We start from the raw sequence: 20,005 nt of genomic DNA on the forward strand, positions 1-20,005 counted from the left end.
ATGTTTAGAGAGAGACAGGAGAGTATATTTCTATGTAGAGATGCCTGAGTCAGGAGCTTACATAAAGATAAGGTTACAAACAAGTTATATCAATAATGGACATTGACATTAAAACTGTATATATAATAAATACCTTATAAAATAATTAAAAAACAGTGTATGAAAATTGTTAAGCACTTAAGCTTCCAGACTAGGAACAGTTAATGCAGCAGAATTCATAGGCATGGACCTAAAATTTTAGTTGAACCTAACTGCTCAATCATATATTATTATAACCATAAATATTAGCTATGGCTCTTTGGAAAATAAAATAATTAACCATATGGTCTATTTATTCTCTTATATGACTCATATCAACCAGTCTTTGAACAAGTCTCTTCATTGAAGTTCGTGGTAACGTACTTTGCGGGAAAGTTCCTCTTGAAAAGGTCTACAAAAGCTTAAACATATATGATATATCTTCTTTGTCAACTATATATGCCATTCTTTATATAGCTTTTGTTTGAGAATTTACTACATTTTCCTCTAATGAAATTGAGTCTAGAGGAATTTTAATAATCATTGAGACCAAACACTTCTTTTTTATTTTATTTATAAATACGATAGAATTTGAATCTATAACATTCATTATATGAAGATTAATCTTTATCATTAGATCAAGATATCGATTGATTTCTTTTATATGTATGCAGAAACAAGTAATTTTACTTTGAGCAAGTTCAAGAACATCAGTCTCTTGTAATTGTCTTTTTGACTAAAAGTTTTTCACTTTACCGCAGCAAAGCCAGCAAATGGTACAAACTTTCACCAATTTGACTATTGCATTCATTTTTGACAAATTTTTTAAATAAAAATAGGTGCATTGATATAATTTTATCTACTTGCATGTTTACATCACAAATCAACCTTTCTTTCTCATTTTCTTGGGTCATATAATTCTAGAAGCCCCCTTGCCAGTGGCGGCGCCACGTACATGTCAGGATGTTCCTGAAAAAAATTACTTAAAAAAAAAATTTATATTTAAGCTAAATTAGGAACACCCTCAACACAAAATTAGGAACACCCTCAGATTAAAAAAAAATTTATCTGTTCAACTTTCAAGCAAAAAAAAAAAAAGCCCAAAAAAAAAAAGAACTAAAATCTGGAAAAAAAAAATTATAACAGAGCTAAGCAAATTTATCTGTTCAACTTTCAAGCAAAAAAAAAGCCCAAAAAAAAAATTGAACTAAAATCTGAAAACAAAAAAAAAATTGAAACAGAACCAAGCCCATGGTAAGCCAAGCCCACGGCGAGCCCAACAGAGCAAACCGACCCACAGATTCTCATAAAAAATAAAAAATAAAAAAAAAATAAAAAAAAAACCCCAACACAGAATCAGACATCAAACTTACCCACCGTACCCCCGGTCACGTCGCTGCAGAAAAAACCAATCCCCAATACACGATACAGTCTATACAATACCGAGCAAAAGCAAAACAAACCAAAAGAAATACTGTGTTTATCAAAAAAAAAAAAAAAAACCCAATACAGAGCCTCTGTACCAAAACGGCAAAACCAAACCAAAAAACCCCAATACTTGCTCCTCGGTCGCCGTAGCTCGCTCCTCGTCGTCATCGCCGTAGCTCGCGCCTCATCGTCGTCGCCGTAGCTCGCCCCTCATCGCAAATCGCAGATCGTAGACCGTAGATCGCAATCGCAGTTGCCAGTCGCAGATCGCAGTCGCAGTCGTCATCGCCGTAGCTCGGTGTTAGCAGATCGCAGATCCCTCCGGACCGGCGGACCCTCCCTGAGCTTCAGCTCCCTCAAGGTATTTCTAATTTCTCTCTCTTTTTCTCTCTCAGTTTCTCAGTCTCTCTCTCTTTTTCTCACTGAGTGTGATTTTCTAAAATAATAAGCGTCTCTCTCTCTTTGGTCTTTTATTTAAATTAACTCAGTAACTCTCTCTCTCTCTCTCTCTCTCTCTGATTGGCTATTTGGCTGGCCAAATGAATCACTCCTCTCTCTTATTGGCTGGCCGAATGGATCATTGTTTGTCTTTATTTATATTTTGCTTTTTCCTGTTCTGTCTTTTTGAATTTGGCTTTAGTGTTTATTTTATCCGTTGGTGCTGTGTTGGTCAGTGTGTGTTCTGTGTTGGTGTAATATTAATTGTCTTTTTGTGAATATTGTGATTTGTGAATCTTGCGAAATTTTCTGATTGGCAGGCAATTGTGATTGGGCATCAGGTAAGGCTTATGCTTGTCCATTGAGTGGGGTGGGGATAGATGGGCTGATGGGCACATCACACATGGGACCGGAAGTACAATAATTAAAGCAATATAATATGTTGTACATGACACTGTTTTAATTATTGTGTTGCATATGAAATGTATAATGTTAGGTTTTTTTAGTGTAATGTGTATAAGGGGCTAAATAATATAATAAATTAAAGTAGTATAATTAATGACAAACAAATTAAAGTAATATAGTTTATTGTTACGCTAAACAACAATAATTAAAGCTGTATAATTAACCAATACATTATAAAAGACAAATAAATTAAATTATGTTAGGCTAAATAATAATTAATAATTTTATAATTAATGAAATAATGAAATAATAATATAACAAATTATAGTTTATAAAAGAAAAATAAATTAATAAAATAACTAAACAACAATAATTAATAATTTTATTAATATTTCAAACGAACTTATAGTTTATTGTAAGCAACTTTTGTTTATTTATTTTATTTTCATTTTTTTTCCTTTTGAGGTTTTTGGATGTACAAAATGCAAATTTGTTTTGGTTTTAAGAACTTTTTTTTTTTTTTTTTAAAGCACAAACTTCATACCGGCCAAATTTTGAATTTCGGCTGGTATTTACCGAAACGTCCCAAAACACTCGAAATAGACTGAAATGGTCCGAAATTTTTTCAAAGTAAAATAAGAATACCCTGAATAAATTCCTGGAGTCGCCACTGCCCCTTGCACGGTTGCCCACACCGTACTCGTGGACCAAACAGCAAATTAGCCATCCACAAATGAGCATCTTTAAATGATATTCTTTGTGCGGCCCTTTATGCTTATTAAGCCAAAGTTCGTGAGCACTCATATATCAAAATATTTTCTAATGTATATTGTTTAATCCCCTAGATGTAACATGACAATGTTATGTCTGTATATCAATTATTATGATTATTATATTTTATGTAAGTAATATTTTTGAGTGGAACCTAACCTCGAATCTTGGTTTTGAACCTTTCTAAATGTAAGGAAATACTTTCTATTTGAGTAGAAATCTAACCTCAAAAGTAAAATCAATAAAAAGGTCTTCTTCTTTTTTTTCTTTTTTTCTTTTTTTTTTTTAACAAAAATAGGAGTTAGCTAGATTATGCTAGCTTCCAGGGAGGGTGCTCGGGTTAAAGCCCATCCTTTTTGGATGTAGCCAATCCTTATGGATGCCTACCAACTGACTCCTGTTGGAAGCAGGACTTGAACTTAGGTAGATTAGAAGAAGTGTTCGAGTCTTACCAGCTAAGCTAAGTCCCCGTTGGCCAATAAAAAAGTCTTTAAGATGGTATAGTACAACAAATCAAAGATAGTAAGATTTTACAAAATATTAAAACAACTAATGGTAAAATAGTAATATGATATTAGATGATTGTCTTCTTCTAAATTTAAGGTTAAATATTTTTAAAATTCTTAAAATATTTGAACATCAGACGTCTTTAGTATGAAACACCAAAAGGTGTTAGTAAAAGCTACAAACCTCTTGACAAGTGATAGATGTCTACTATTCAAATACTCTATCTTGAAAGAAGAAAAAACAATAACATAAGGGGTTTTTAGCAAAATAGATGAAATATTACCTTAGTTAATTATTAGCTTTGCTTAAAAAGTTTGAACTTTTGGGTAATTGTAGCAAAATCAAATACCTTAATTAATTTGGAGTTTGTATCATAGATATAGATATTTCAAGTGCTTTTAATTTTTATTATTATTATTATTTTTTTTTTATGCTTATAACAATTTTAGATTTTTTTTAATAGTATTTTCTCCTTTATGCGAGATGTGAACTTAAATAAAATAATTAAAAATCCAATAATTTTATAAATTAATAAAATTGTAAAAAGGATCAGGATCTTATAAGATCCCACATTCTATTATTTAAGATTTGAATTGCATTGAGCTTTTTAGATCATAAAATCTTAAAATTTAAATACCCTATGTCACTTGTGCATTAATGCCTAGGACTAGGACCTCAAATCAGTCATGTTTTGCTTACATAGTCCCAACCTAGCCACCAAAGAGAACTTCCCGTAGCCTTGGAAGCAATATTTCATGTTTTTGCTATATGCAGTGGAAATAAGAGATCGTTTTTTGTCGCCTTGGAACCATGAAAATGCAACTACAAGCCCATGAAATAGATGCATTTGTATTAGGTCGTAAATGAAGTTTGGACTTGAATCACTTTGTTAGGGGCCATTTTATCAAATTCTGTTTGTGATCATGGATTTGGTTTAAAGTACAATCTTAATACCTCGATAGATAGTGTATGCAGGGACAAAGCCAGATGCTAGTCCCCCTTAAGGTTAAAAAAAAAAAAAAAATGTAGGTATATTTAAGATTGATTTAGAATTTGTACCTTAGACCAAATATAATTCTTAACCCCTTGAACCATAAAATAATCCGATAACAATAAAATGAACTCAAACTATAACAAAAATAATCCAAGCAATAACAAAACTAGCCCAAATAACAACAAATAAAATCTAACAAGAAGCCCTTTTTTTTTTTTAACATTTCAAAAAAGAAAAAAAGTCTAATGAGCAATCATGAAATTTTAATGAATCATTGTATTTTATGAAACGTTTTTCCATACTTCGGCCTCTCTTAATCAATATCCTGGCTCTGTTCCTTAGTGTATGTCAGTATAAATGGTCCACCACTTGGACCTTAAACGCCCTGTCGTTAATTCTAAACGCCGTTTGGTTTGAAAATGCTAAAATCAAGCATGTATACAATTAAACACCCAACCTTTGAACTCTAAAATGCCTCCACAATTAAGGGTTTTTAAGTCCTAAACTCTGGTTTGAGTCAAAATGGGGAAGAATATCATAATTTAGACCCCTTAATGCCCATTGAAGCTAATAATTAACTCATGCACATCCCTCTCACAACATTTGTGCTTCACAACCACAATTGTGAGAGGTTAACATACTAAAAGACACCACTATGCATTCTTGGCATGATAATCACTTCACAAGTATAAATACTTGTGAAATGTGTGAGGCATAGACTAGGTTTTAAGTCTTCAGTAAAGAACTTCACACACATACACTTAGCTTAGACTAGAATAGGATTTTATCTCATATATAAATATATTAAAATACTAAGAGCCATATTATATCTGCCGCAAACAGTATATTCCTTCTCCATTAAACAGATACCTTCTACATTAACGCACAAAGGGTTTCATAAACACCAACATTAATTTGTTTTAAAACCTAAGCAAACCCGAATCCTATGTTTTTTCTATACCTTATTTTTACGTTTCCATGTCTTGATTTATAGACCTCTTCATTATCCAATAAAAAAATATCAATATTCTACGCTAGAAATCTAAACATTCATGTCCAATGCACTTGCCACCAATGCCGAAATCCGTAACAGTCAGACTCCAATTTATAATTATAGTATGAAAATGATCTGAGAAAGTCAAAATTGATTGAAAATGGCCTTACAACTACTCATAGGCCACCTTTTACTTCACTCAACACTACCAAACGACACTAAGAAAATGAAAAAAATATGGACCAATCTCTCATCTCAGAAAGTTCCAAATCCCAAGTCAGTATCCCTTTATAATGATTGAAGCACCAAACTCATTATTGTTTTTCTTTTTCCAAAGGAATATATACACGTAGCCAGTTTTGATATCTCACAATGCAAAGTGCAACCACAAGCAATTAGGTAACAAGGTGACAACTCAAAATAAATAGAAAACGTAACACTTGAAACAAAAGCAATCCATTTTCCTTCTTTGTCACTCAAGAAGATTCCAAGGGACTACATTAGACAAACAAATCGCATCATCAAATTGTAAAAAGGGGATGTGAATTATGTGATGGTAGCTGTGATACTACTGAAAGAAAAAGAGAACAAGCAAAACAATGCCCCCAGAAGTGCCTTACTGCCGTTCACTTTCAACTCCTATAGTTCAATTTTCTCCACCACTCTCACCTGAGGCACAACAAAATCTAGCGATCTGTTACAAATATTGCAGAGGGCGTAAAAAGATGAACATCAACATAAGAAAACTTATCCCGGCGGTCATCATGATCCTATCTAGCTTCTCCATCATCAGGTTTCTTTTAATCACATTCTTCACTACTTCATCCAGTTCACCTCCACTGCCAACTTTACCCACTATTCTTCAGCACACAGATGCACCAGGCTCCTCAACAAATCAACCAAAAACCTCTGCCAATGCCATCATGCTTACAGAAAAAGAATTTCAACTCCTGTCAACCCTTGTTGCCCATAAAGCCCCCTGCAACCTCCTCATTTTTGGGCTTGAACCCCAATACCTGTACCTCTCACAAATCAATGCAGGTGGCACCACCATTTTTATAGAGGATGATATTAACAAGCTACGCACAATCAAAGCCAATTCAAACAGCACTCAAGCTTACAAGGTTGGATACAATATACCTGGAAAAGAGGCTTACAATCTGCTCAAGCACGCAAGGAAGAATCCAGCCTGTGTGCCTAGCTCAGGACTGCTTCAAGTATCAAAATGCCGGCTTCAGTTGACAAATTTACCACAAGAAGTATATCAGCATAAATGGGATGTGATAGTGGTGGATGGACCGAGTGGGGATACACCAGAGGCACCAGGTAGGATGGGAACAATCTATACTGCCAGTATATTAGCAAGAGCTGGGAATATGACGGATGTAGTCATACATGATGTCAATCGAATGATTGAAAAGTGGTTTTCTTGGGAGTTTCTATGTGATGAGAACTTAGTTTCTTCCAAAGGGAAACTGTGGATTTTCAGGATCAGAGGTCAATTAAATTCTACAACATTTTGCCCTGCTAAAACTGCTGTCATAGAGTAAGAGCATTCTTTTATTCTTTTTTATTGTAGGTGAGAGCACAAAGCAAATAAATTATGCAATTGCAAAAATATGAAAACAGCGTGCTGTGGCAATTTTGTTGTACCACCCTAGAGCATGCCAATCAGGAGATAAGATCCATGCAATTTTTGGACTGCAAACCATTCAAGACTACAGATAGTAATTTAAAATATGAAGTTATTTCAGCAGCCTGTTTCATTGACATGCGAGTACATCAACATAAAAGACTGAATGTGCAATATATGCAACATTTCAAAGCGCAAGCAGCTTGTTGTATTCCAAAAATCAAGGAAGCAGTGGAAGCTCAAGAACACATCAATTATATATGTACTTTGTAGATGGGAATATTGGTGTTACCCAAAAAAACAGAATTACCACATACCCAAAAATCATGTTGAGTGCATTTTGCAAACAGACTAAATGCCTCCAATATCACAAATTATGATATGAAGTTCCAACAGACTGCACTTCTTTTCCTTTTTTTTTTTTTTTCTTTTTGGGTACAATAGCCTAGTATATGCATTACCCATTTTGGGCTGTATTGAACCAATGCTGCTTCCCACCTTTCCTGCAAGATTGTGGCTCCATTTATCTCCAATCAAAACTTGGCATGGGGGAGATTTGACTAAGATATATACATAGTGATTCCCTAACATTACAGCCACAAGGAATATTGATGCTTAGCATTTTTATCTCTGACACAATCATTCACCTGCTTCTGTTCGCTGCAAAGATGACCAGAAAAAGGATAAGCATTAGCCTTAGGAACTACATTCGTAATCATAAAACACAAAATCTAGTATAGCTATTTTCATTTATTTTTAAGGGTTTGTGTGTGCGCGTGTGCGCACGTGTGCATGTAAGAATCTGTTTTCATTATTATTATTATCATCATGAAATATGCATAAAATCACCCAAACTACATGCAACAAACTCTAATATAAGTTTCAAATAACTAAGGACAGAGCTAAACATCAATTCTTTTCTTATCTCTTGAAGCAATAAGCATGGCATGAAACAACAAGATATTTCCATCACCTAACCTTACTAGAAGCCCAAAAATTTTTAAAACCTAAAATATGGTATGTGAGAATGTGAAGTTCACCATTCGCTTGCTGACGTAAGGTTGTATCTCGATTGGTATTTCAGATTGACTCCCAAGCTTGAGCAATTTTTGTTTCTCCATCTCAAATTCTTTTCTAGATTCTTTTCGGCTACCAGATTGCCAAACTCTACCAAAGTTAGGAAGCCAGTTAGCATCACAATCATTCTTGACAATCTCTCCTCTCTTCTCCATTTCCAGCTCAATCTTTCTCTTTTCTGCCCAAGCAGCTCCAACCCGTTTTGGGTTCAATTTTTTGGACTTCCCTGACTTATTAAGAGGCACAAGGCTGCCTGCTGCTGGTTTTAGTGGAGCATCGATCTGGCTTGCTTCAGTTGCTTCCAACCAGGGGGGAGGCGCTCCAGTATGCACATTACCTCTAGCCTCTTCAGGGGCCAAGGTAGAAATTCGAGCAAGATTCTGCAATCCTAAAGAAAAAGAATCACAAGATAAGGGGAAACATTTGTAAAATAAAGTATCACTCCACCAAAATCCTTGTTCACTAAGCTAACCAGAAATCTATACGCCAATAACTTCAATCCTAAGAGCACCTGACACTCAAATGATGAATTCAAATGGTATCTAGGTAAAACATGCATGAGAAGAAGAAGGCAGAAATAATAAAAAATTTATTAAAAAAAAAAAAATTAGACAAATATTCATACCATGAGAACTGCTTTCTCCTTTTACAATTCCTTCATCCTCATGCACCTGGAACATCTATATAAAAATACATTACATGTTTAAAGGTGTTGTAAGTACATATGAACAGTAAGTGCCCAAAAAGGGGGGCAGGGTTATAGATATATAGGCAGGTCATGAAAGAAGTTAAAAGTTGAAATCTTCACTGTTAGGACATTAGTACAAAATACCATTACATTATAAAAAAAAAATACAATACTAATAGTCATGCTGAACATTGGGCTACCAGCAGACTTCCAAAATGTGATATAATGCTATACCTGAACATACACAATTACTATATAGAGTCACCCTGCCCTACTGCAACCTGATATTTGGATTTTGCAAGCATTAAGAGCTTAGTGTATTACAAGAATTTAAAGCAGATTACTAGCCCCAATGTTAGCATCAGTTTGTGAAGCATGAAATATTATTATTTGTTGAATAAATGCAACATAATAAGAATGCATGTATGGTACAAAATCAGCAATTATTTGCATAAACAAGAATGATATCACTCCCATGTACATAGAGTATTATTCACTCCTAGAAATTTAAGGCGGCGGAGGATAGTGTCCATTAAAAGACAAGTAAACAGAAGCTATTGACACATTCAATCAAAATGCTTTCCCTTCACTCTCTGAGACCATTCTCTAGTTCATTTCCAGAGAATAGGCAATCCTATCATATCCTGATGGGTAGGCAACAATGAAATTTCACTAAATGGTATCTTATTTACCTATCAAAAAAATAAAAATAAAACACATTTCACTAAAGGGTGCCTAGTAAGTCTTTTTTATATTTTTGCTAAGTAACTCAATGACAGATGAAATAAGAACTAATATATCTCCAGTTTAGAAAACTTACTCTTCCATTACTGAAAGAGCCATCAGCTGAGCTATAACTGTTGTAAGGAAAAGAATGTTGGCTATTCCTGTTAACTGAGTCACAATGAAAGCACATAGCAGGTAACACAAAACTACCATAAGGATTCTCATTTGACAAGAGGCTCCACCACAACATAAACTAAATAACTCAAGTTGGGAAAAGAAAAATGAATAAAAAAAATGGCAATATAAACAAAATATATGCTTAAAAATGGCAATATAAACAAAATATATGCTTACCTCTTATATCCTTCAAATTCCATAAATTTGTGTCAGAGCATGTCTCCGCAGGTAAAAAAGAGCCAAAATCATGCGCAAACATGCCAACATTTGTGGCTTCATAGAGTCCTGAATGGGATACCTGATACTCATTCGTATAATACTGTAAAGGCATAACACCATTTGAAAGACTTGATTTAACAGATTGGATACTACTATTTTCAAAATTATCAATATTTCCATAATTGTTTTCATTGTGGATATCATTCAAAGGTCCAATTTCTGGTCCAATAGCTCCTTGACTCGAGGAGACAGCATCGCTCTTCAAAGAAATGCACTTCTTCTCCCACTGCAGTCACAAAAGAAACGCCCACCAATTAATAATCCGTCCTTAACTGAAACCGAATATTAGACCCTTTTCTTCGATTTTGAAGAAATTCAGTTATCTCGAAAACTATTACAAAATTTCCAAAAACTGTTGAATAGAAATTACTATAACTAAGTACCTTAGCTACATCAGCTTCCCAAATCCTAAAAGCATCCACGCGGTCCATTCCACCACCATATTTCCACAAAAAATGCTTCAAGTTTTTCAGATGATCAGCACTTGCTAGATGATTAATCGCATTATAACTGTTAACGAAACACAAAGCACTTAATCAAATGCAGAATTCTGAAACCATATTCAACCAGTTTAGCAACTGAGAAATCACTATAAATTCGACAATAAATTCAATTGAGTCTATAATTTTCTTTCACAGTTATAAAGCCTCAGATAACCAAAACCTCCACTAAACTGAAACAACAAAACATAGAATTTCAAAAACTTCATAATTTCTTTCATTTTTTTTTTCCTTTCTTTTCTCAGCAACTAAACATGAATTTAACAACACTATTAAAGTTTTTTGGATGATTAGAATTGGTAGTACCGAGCTATTGGCTGCTAAAAAATCACCATAATTCGACGATAAATTCAATAAGTCTCTCATAATTACAATGCCTCATAAAACTAAAACAAAATGCATAGAATTTATAAAACTCTACTTCCTTTCCTCTTTTCCTCTAATTTTCTCAGCAACCAAACAGGAATTTAACAAAATAATTCAAAAACTAGCTAAAACAGAAACTGTAGCAGTACCAGGCGAAGGAGCTGCCGATCTCGTCAATATCGGAGTCGCAAAAGACGCACCAGAACCGGTTTTTAGAGGCGAGCTCAGGACGGAGAGGACTAGGGTTCTTGAGGAAGAAGCGAACGTCGGAGAGCTTGGTTTGGAACCGAGAGAGAAAGTTCGACAGCGAACTCTTGTGGCTCGGAAAGTACTTGTGTCGCTGGCCTTGATCGTGGTTCAGATTGCACACTTTGCAGAACTCGTACTCACTCTTCTTTTTCTTCTTCTTCGCAGTATTGGTTTTAGGGTTAGGGTTAGGGTTTGGTTTCTGAGCCTTCAATTTTTCCTCCATTATCGTACGGAAGCTTCTCTCTCTGAGAGATTGGGAAATCTTGAAAAAGGAAAAACGGAATTCGAAGAAGACGAAGAGAATCGGGTTACGGAGTTTTGGAATTCGGGTTCGGGTTGGAAAATATGGGTTCGGGGTCACTGAAACGGTTCTGCGCCAAAAATGTAACTAACTTAACTTATTCACGAATACGCTATTTGTATTAGCGTGTTTTGTTTCGAGGTTACTGCCGTTAAAAAGTTAAAAAGCGCAATTTCTGTACGCGTCTTCGTCGCAACTAAAATTCCCGCCAATTTCTAACTTCCAAAGGAAATTTATTATTAGTAGAGAAAGTAATACATCAAATATGCGCGGATCTTTTGGCTTAAGGAATGAGCTTTCACTAGTATTTTGTAGTATTAGTTTTTAGTTGACGTTTGGGGTGTTATATACCCTAAGTTTTCTACTTCTTAATTTGTTTTAATCTAATTTCTGTCTCTTTTAAAAAATTAAATAATAAAAAAAAGCCTAGCTTGTATGTTATTATTAAGTTTAAATTACTTCTTTTGGAGGGAGAAAATTGACTTATAAAATTTGCATGTTTATAAGGTAATGCTTCAATATGGTAATTCTCTTAAAGACTTAATATATATATATATATATATATATATATATATTTTTGGGCTAAAATACAAAATTGACCCTTTAAGTTTCTTAAGATTTCCAATTCAATCCTCTAACTTTAGTCCTCTAAGTTTCAAATTTATTTAATTAAGGCCTTTTGTCAAACTTTTTTTTATAATTTTTTGAAAAAAAAAATTGAAAAATATTTTTTAATCATTAATTGATTTTTTTTAATTAAAAATTTTGAAGATAAATCTAAAAAATTGAAAAATTAACCACAACATATAACAAAAATGGATGGAAAAGTCTTAATTGAATAAATTTGAAAGTTAGAGGACTGAAATGAACGAAAGTTAATAGAATTAAGAAAACTAAAATGACATTCCTGAAGAAACTTAGAGGATTAGTTTGCATTTTAGCTCTTTTTTTTTTTTTTTTTTACATTAGCTTCCAAGAATAAAAGGGCTAGATCAATTTGTTTACAACCCTATTTGTTTGTCCTTAATCACATACAAGAAGCTTGAAATTGTCTCTCTGCTAGTTTGAATTTCCTTGAAATCTACCAACTATTGAATTATCAAATAAATAAATAAGTGTCACATATCTTTAGCTCTTGTCAGTTCATATACTCATTCTGACTTGCTTCTAACATGAAGAAGTTTGCTATTAATTGGTTACAATTAAATTGGCTAGTAAAGGTTTAAGTTAGTATTAAAAGTTAAAACTTATTCATTTACTCCTCCCTCCTTTCCTTCATCCCCTTCTATTCCAAACAAACACCTAATTTTATTTTGAATGCCAGCCGAGCTCAAGCTCATTACCAAAAGATTACATGTTCAATTTTTATTCATTTTCTTGTCAAACAAGCTCAAACTTGTTCACAGGCTGCTTAATTAACTTGTTCTTTTCTCATATATAGTAAATCATGACTAAAACTTTTTATCCTTTCATAAATCTATGCATTTTTACTAGAATAGACTGATTACATTATCAATAAACTACAAATAATAATTTGATATCATATAGACCTATTTATAAACTTACACAATCCGTTCTCAAGTCTATATCAATATATTTTAAACAAATATACATATAAGAATATAATATTTTTATAGTTAAATCAAGATTCATGTTTACAAGTTTGTTTATGAACATATTTATTATAATGTTTGAGCTTGGCTTGTTTAACAGAAATAAGCATTTTCCAATTTTCAAAGCCAAATTCGAGCTTTTCATAAACACTTAATTCATTTATAGCTCTATAAACATTTTAATTTTAGACTGAATAAACCAAAAATGTTGATTGTGAATGCATTTGGTTATATAACATATAGATCCACAAGATGCCTGCTGCCAACAATAAGAGAAACTCAGAGTGCTACCAGTGTAGCAGCCCCATAATAAAAAGCTATGATGCTTGAATCAGAAAATATGATCAAGGAGAGAATTACTTATTAATTATGGTTGTCACCTTATACCTATGTATGATTTGAGTTCTTTCTTAGATAGAGTTGTTATTTCATGTCATCAAAAACATTTTCTTATCTGTATACGTATTCCTTTATTGGCTCGAGCTATAACTTGGCATCAGTAATCTGTCTACAATTGTAGCATGCATGCTTACTTTTTATGTATCATTGAATTTCCAATAATTTTATATTTATGGTCATGAATTTTTTTTTTCTTTTTTTTAATGAATGAAGGTATCTAGACGTTTTCGAATATCTTAATATTTCCTTGGATGTATATAGTCCTTCGTTTCACATGCATTAGGTTATTACAAGATGGAATAATCTCATAAGGGATGCTGCCAAGAGATTTCTAACCCAGAATCTCATAGATATCATAAGGCCTTAAGAACTATTAAGCCAACCTCTTGAGAGTAGTCATGAATCTTTGGAATCGTATAAGTTGTGGGGGTGCAATTCATAATAAATAAAAACTAAAAAAAATCATCAAAAAAGTATAATAAGTTGTGGGGCGCAAACCTCCTGACTCATTGTCCTAATTGTAAGATTATGATTTATGATACATATTCAGATTTTCTTAATTTACCCTAATATTTGATCATATTACAGTCAAAATTAAAGATTGCTGGAAGTACTCCAAAAGAATAGAAACTTAGCAATAATTAGCGACATTGTATATTGGCTACTGGCTAGCTTCTTTTTAGGACTGATACCTAATAGCAATCATTATTGGCAAGTTGCATGTGGCTGAGAGATTCAGGCTTAATATATAAAATGCATAGCAACCACTTTCACACTTTTTTTTTTTAAGAAAATAAAAAATAAAAAATCTCTGGTTTCTATCATATATATGGACTAACAATTTAATTTACTTTGGGGTATATATGAGTAAAAAGGGTATTGATTATCTCACAGTTATTAATATATATTTTTTGTACACATCATCAATCTCGTGTTAAATGTAAATTTTTATTAAAAAATGTGAATGCAAAAAAAGAAAGTATGAATATTGTGTGTACGAAGTGTATATCTACGAGTGTGAAACATTATTTTCTCTTACTTCAAGTGGTACACAAGCAGCTGGAAAGCATGTTGTTTCCATGATAAGTATGGGCTTCTTTTTTCTTTCTTTTTTTCCTTTTTTTTTTTCTTTTTTGGATGAATAATAAATTCTTAGCTAGTATGATAAATGTCATGGTTCTCTTTATCCTTTTAGCTTTTTAGGTTGAAAAGATCATAAAGAACCTAGACAACATCTGCTATTAAAGTCTACTATAATTAATGAAATGGTGGGATTCACATTGGTGTGACAGCAAGAGTTTAGTCCCACCATGATCTAAACTTTATGCATTCAAAAGTCATTAGACTTTTCCTCTTGATTGGTTTATAAATGACTTAATTGAACAATCTTGATCATTCTGTTATCTAAAAATATCATTTGTTAGTTTTATGAAACCTTATAGTTAATTTCTTACTTTTTTGAAAGTAAATAATTTTATTTGTTATTTTTTGAAACTTCGTAATTTAATTTAATTTATTACTTATAAAACTACATAATTTCTTACGGGCCTCTCTTTTTCTTCTTTTGTTTACCTCAAAAATTTTATCTCACCTCTTCAATAATTACTATATATCATCATAGCAGCTGAACTCTGTGAATCCTCACATGATACTATGACTCCACCAATTTTTGTCCCTTCTTAATTCTAAATAGTTGCTCACCACTCCTGTCCAAATTTTAATTTCCAACTTTGAATTGAAAAGCATTGACACTGTCCTTTAGAGTTCAGATGAATTGGATTCTCATCTCCTATCATACATCAATAAATATTGAAACTGTTAATATATATATATATATATATATATCTCAGGATTTAGTCCACCAATTTTCATCTGTAAAGAAAATAAGAAATTATAGACTTCTCTATGGGCAAGAATACATTGTTTGTGCCGTGTAGTCATAGAAAATCATGATATGCATGAATGTGGTTCCCCACTGATTGTCTCTGAGTTTGGCAAAGATTTGTTTGTCGGATAAAGTGAAGGTGACTTGAGAAAATCCTGATATATAATTTAGACTCTCAGACATTGATTCACAATCAAAATTAAACGTAATTCTTCTCCAAGAATTACTTATAGTGCTGGATTTATGAGTTAACATATTATTCTTTGCAATTCAATTAGAACAAACAGTATCACTTGACAATCATATGTGGACAACGTGAAAAAAGACAAAGTTTAAGGTTTTGTCATGATGACTACTTTGATAACTCAGCTAGTGTGTCCTACATCTTTATCATGCACTTCAACTTTCTGAAAGAATTGATGGTTCTTGCATTTCTATGATTGTAACCAAATAAAAGATAAAAGACAAGGTATCCATGATGAAATTGGTCATATGTCGGAGTACAGTTTATCATGAATTAGATTCTGCTGATGTTGTGAGTCCATATGAACTCACCACAGTGATTATGTTATGTTACCAGTCAAGGTTGTAAATTTCTATCAATGACATCCAACTTTTTCAGTGGAGAGCAGATACACAGTTATCTAGGTTTCCTATAGAACAAACTGCACTCATTTTTTGAGAAACTGTATTTTTCCTTACACCTTTTTGAAGATTTTGATCATATAAAACTGTGGTTTAAAGCTAGCTAGTAAGGACATCATTCAAAATCTGCACACATAATAACATGAGAAATTTTCTTGTCTTTAAATATGAGAGGAAGTCGTTTGAGATACTTTGATTATTTTAGAGGAAAATGATTAATGCACTAATTACAACAAGTGACTTGTTTCAAGTTGGGAAGTAAAAAAAGATAGACGAAGACAAAAATGACATTAATAGAAGTTGTAAACTTTGATATGTCCATTAAGGAAGTAAGGTAACAAATAGTATGATTTCGATTCAATAAAATGACCAGCAAAAAAGAGTTCATATGGTCGACCTTACTAATTTGTTGAGTATATCTAGAACCGACCCAAAAATTTTGAAACTAATGCTTGATTGTTGTTTTTGTAAAAGGAAAAAGGATTAAAAAGGACTAGAACAAATTGATCTTGTTGAAACCACAAGCATTGAACAAATGAAAAGGGTGGTCTTAACTTCTTTTTGAAGTTATATTAGCAACAATTGCTGGTGGAAGCAAGAAAACACCAGTGGTTAGGAGGTGAGAAATTAAGTTGTCTTTAGAACCTTAATTAAGATTGGCAGTTAAGAAGATTCTGGCTACCAAATTAAGGATATGACTATATATAAATATATATACTAATAAATAGTTAGATCAGAATCACTTTTTTTTTTTTTTTTTCTCTTCCCATGCTTTCTTAGCTGCACCCAAATGTACTTTTCAGAAGGACCTAATGTTGAGACTTTATGATCCATTGCCCCACTAGATTATGTCATGACCTCATCAAAGAATCAAATTGTGTATTATTGAAGCCACTTCTTGACTGATTAACTGTATTTGAGTAATATGTTTGGAGGTTGCTGACAAATCAAGCTAATGCTATTCTCGCGACAACTAGAAAAGGAGCACTGCTCACTGCTCTCTGATTGATGCTTTTAGCAGAGTCATCCTATCCAAAAATGTTTCTTTTGTGTTGGTTCACAAGACATGGGTAGTGGGTGTTTGGTTTCTGATGAGCAAAAGTTAAGAAGTTGAATACAAGTGAATACAGCTATCCTGTCTTGTTCTTGATGAATTTTACTCGCTTTTTGTTCTGATTCATTTGCCTTTCTATCAAGTCAAGGTTCCCAACTTGACCACCATGTTTGACTTGTTGAGGCAGTGTCGACATAAGCCTAGAGTTGCAGTAGCATTCAAAATTTTAATTGTTTCACAAAGTCTAGCTAATTCAGGATGCAGCAGTTTAATTAGTAGCAAATGATCATATGTTAAAGCATATTTGGGTGTGCCGATACTTTTTCTTAACTGTTAATTTGCCTTATATTTGATTTTAAAGGGTCTGATTTAACTCTTGATTGTGTCATACATTTTCAGTGTTGAAATAGGCTCATCTGGAAATGAAACTTGATGACAACCTACAGCTGCTAATGAGGACCGAGTTCATTTCACGGTTAAAAATTTATTTCTTAAACCTACCGGCATACCAAATGTCACGTTATTTAACATTAGATATACTTTTATATTTGTAATATTTAAGCTAAATCATGGAATGGAGGTGACAAAACTTGAAATGATTAAAGAGAAAATGTGTTGGTTCTAGATTGTATAAATCACCAAATGATATGGCAAGCTGCCAACTTTGCCAATCATGTAGTATCTTTACAATTCCATGAAATTAATCTGTGCTTACAAAGGGGATAATCATATCAGCATATCATCTCTTAATTTGGTCGATCATGATACAAGCCAAGATATCAGAAAAGTCATCCTATCAACCATGGCAATTTTCAAGTAGCTACACATTTTTAGAAACTCATTTACTTCTAATTATATGGTGTCCATGCAGACATTTGTGCTAGCATGTGTTCCAGATATTGGGATGAAAATCTAATCATCTGCGGTCTCTATCTCATGTCAGATGAATTATTTATACGGTAGTCAGGAAATTAAATTGTTTTTAGAGCATCTTTCAGCACTCAGGATTTCTAAATCACACGTTGTGTATATGTTGCACCCTACAGCTAGCTTTGTACGTATATCTGGGTACTAAGAAATGATTGAAAATCACATGACAGGAAAAAAAGGAAACCACAACAAAACAATTGTCAATGACTCAGACAACTAAACGGCATTAAATTTCTGAGTTGTGACTGCTGAATCAAGGAATGGTTGTCATCGAGACCAACGATGAGTTAAAACAGCTTTTTGTTTTTTCAACTTTTCTGATCCTGTTACTTAGAAAACCGTGTGTATTGTCATATGGGTGTGAAAAAACATGTTGAAGTACTCGATATTTATGCCAATACATATGATCTTTATCGATAAGCATAAATTATTTAACAAGTGCTTCAAGCTACATACAAGTCTGCACACACATGGGAGTATTTGAAATTTGTGGCAACATTTTATTGTAATAATTATTCAACATACAGATCATGATGAAAAAGAAGAAAAGGGCATCGATCACCAAGTTCTAGCTTCTGCCACTTTTATTGTTTGCTTTATCTTTAACCTTATATATGACTTTGTTAAGACCAAATTGCAGAAACCCAATACCCAGATCTGCATAAACATTAAAAAGAAAGAAAGAAAAAAGAAAAAAAAAAAAAAAGTACTCAGTGCACGAAACACCCACTCAAAACAAACTCGGGTTTTTCATGAATACTCCGAAATCCATATATATATCATTGAGCACTAAGGCCTAAACCTTTGTCTGCAAGACTGACAAGTGATTTCCATGCACGTAGAATCTATCTGCAGCGTTGCCCTTTCCTTCATTCTCTCAGCTTTTTCTACTTCTTCTCTAGCTCTCTCCCACATGTGCCTTGCACGTGCGAACTCAGACTGTGCAATCTCCATTTCTCTCCTTGTAAGCTCTCTCACCCTCTCTGCATAAGCCTTCTCTATCGCGGCCAATCGAATCTGCTCCGCCGCTTGCCATTTCATTGCCTCAACACAAGTCTTTGTTGTCTCCGGCTTCACTTCATCTTCATCGTAGCCGCAAATGGGGCCTCCAAGAACACAATCCGAGGCTTGTTGGATTGGCCTAACGCTTATTGATAACTGCAGGTCCAGTGCTGGGGCTTCATAGGGATCAGACACAGTTCTTGATGATGATGATGATCGATATCTGAACGAAGAAGGATCGAACGGACGAGATGACATGTGTGATGAGGAAGAAGAAGATCGTACAGATGAGTATGGATTAGGGAGTAGCTGTAACTCTTTTTGATCTTTGCCTTCCATTGTAAGCAAAAAGGTTAAGTACAGAGGAAATGACTAAGGTTTGTGGGTGAGAGAGGTTTAAAATTTCAAGTGGGGGTGGCAGAAACTTGTGGTATATATAAACAAACAGCAATGTCAGATAAAAAATAATAATTCACAACTTTTTTTTTTATTGGGTACGTAAATCTACCAAACTGTTTAACTGTGATCGGTGCAAAATCACTTTTCGTGGATCATAATCACTTTTCGTGAATCATACAGTTTTTGTTATATACTAATAATATATTTCTTTTTAGATATGACAAGATTTGAAATCGATGACATGATTGCTCTTTATTATCATACCAATATACTAAATAGGTTCTCTTTTGTTTGGCTATATTTAAATCAATTATATTATATAATTTTACTTTTCTTATGAAATAACATTACACTTATCTTAATTGGTACTATGTTAACAACATGATAAATAAAAAATTTAACTATTTTTTGTATTGTAAGTAAAGATGACATATTAGTTTGTAATAATTATTTAGTAAAATTTATATTTTACTCTTTTATTTTGTATTTAAAAGTTGACACATTAGTTTATAAGGTTGATGTCATAA

At 33.1% G+C, this 20,005-nt stretch overlaps 3 protein-coding genes across 3 annotated transcripts; 1 reads left to right on the top strand and 2 right to left on the bottom strand.

The window, feature by feature from the left end:
* The first annotated feature begins 5,871 nt into the window (after positions 1–5,871).
* On the top strand, positions 5,872–7,599 carry LOC115963861 (glucuronoxylan 4-O-methyltransferase 1). Its single transcript, XM_031083076.1, has one exon. The coding sequence runs from the start codon at positions 6,155–6,157 to the stop codon at positions 7,103–7,105; it is 951 nt and encodes a 316-aa protein (XP_030938936.1). The 5' UTR covers positions 5,872–6,154; the 3' UTR covers positions 7,106–7,599.
* Positions 7,600–7,605: 6 nt separating this feature from the next.
* Positions 7,606–11,637, bottom strand: LOC115963859 (TITAN-like protein). The gene is made up of 7 exons (XM_031083075.1): positions 11,151–11,637; positions 10,519–10,645; positions 10,034–10,361; positions 9,774–9,847; positions 8,891–8,945; positions 8,229–8,653; positions 7,606–7,848 (listed from the first exon to the last, which is right to left on the bottom strand). The coding sequence occupies exons 1-7, from the start codon at positions 11,471–11,473 to the stop codon at positions 7,828–7,830; spliced, it is 1,353 nt and encodes a 450-aa protein (XP_030938935.1). The 5' UTR covers positions 11,474–11,637; the 3' UTR covers positions 7,606–7,827.
* Positions 11,638–18,554: 6,917 nt separating this feature from the next.
* LOC115965424 (protein indeterminate-domain 16) lies at positions 18,555–19,489 on the bottom strand. Its single transcript, XM_031084642.1, has one exon. It carries the CDS (start codon positions 19,416–19,418, stop codon positions 18,867–18,869), a length of 552 nt encoding a protein of 183 aa, XP_030940502.1. The 5' UTR covers positions 19,419–19,489; the 3' UTR covers positions 18,555–18,866.
* Positions 19,490–20,005: the final 516 nt, after the last annotated feature.

Source organism: Quercus lobata, chromosome 10, assembly GCF_001633185.2.
Source record: "Quercus lobata isolate SW786 chromosome 10, ValleyOak3.0 Primary Assembly, whole genome shotgun sequence".
Lineage (NCBI taxonomy): Eukaryota > Viridiplantae > Streptophyta > Magnoliopsida > Fagales > Fagaceae > Quercus > Quercus lobata.

Bases quoted from the DNA above. Each gene is read 5' to 3' on its own strand.
- LOC115963859 (XM_031083075.1), bottom strand. From the start codon at position 11,473: ATGGAGGAAAAATTGAAGGCTCAGAAACCAAACCCTAACCCTAACCCT. The intron at 10,362-10,518 runs GTACTTAGTTAT...TTGTGACTGCAG, and splicing joins GGGAAGCTGATGTAGCTAAG to TGGGAGAAGAAGTGCATTTC. The intron at 8,654-8,890 runs GTATGAATATTT...CTTTTTCTTTAG, and splicing joins AGGAGAAAGCAGTTCTCATG to GATTGCAGAATCTTGCTCGA.
- LOC115965424 (XM_031084642.1), bottom strand. From the start codon at position 19,418: ATGGAAGGCAAAGATCAAAAAGAGTTACAGCTACTCCCTAATCCATAC.
- LOC115963861 (XM_031083076.1), top strand. From the start codon at position 6,155: ATGCCCCCAGAAGTGCCTTACTGCCGTTCACTTTCAACTCCTATAGTT.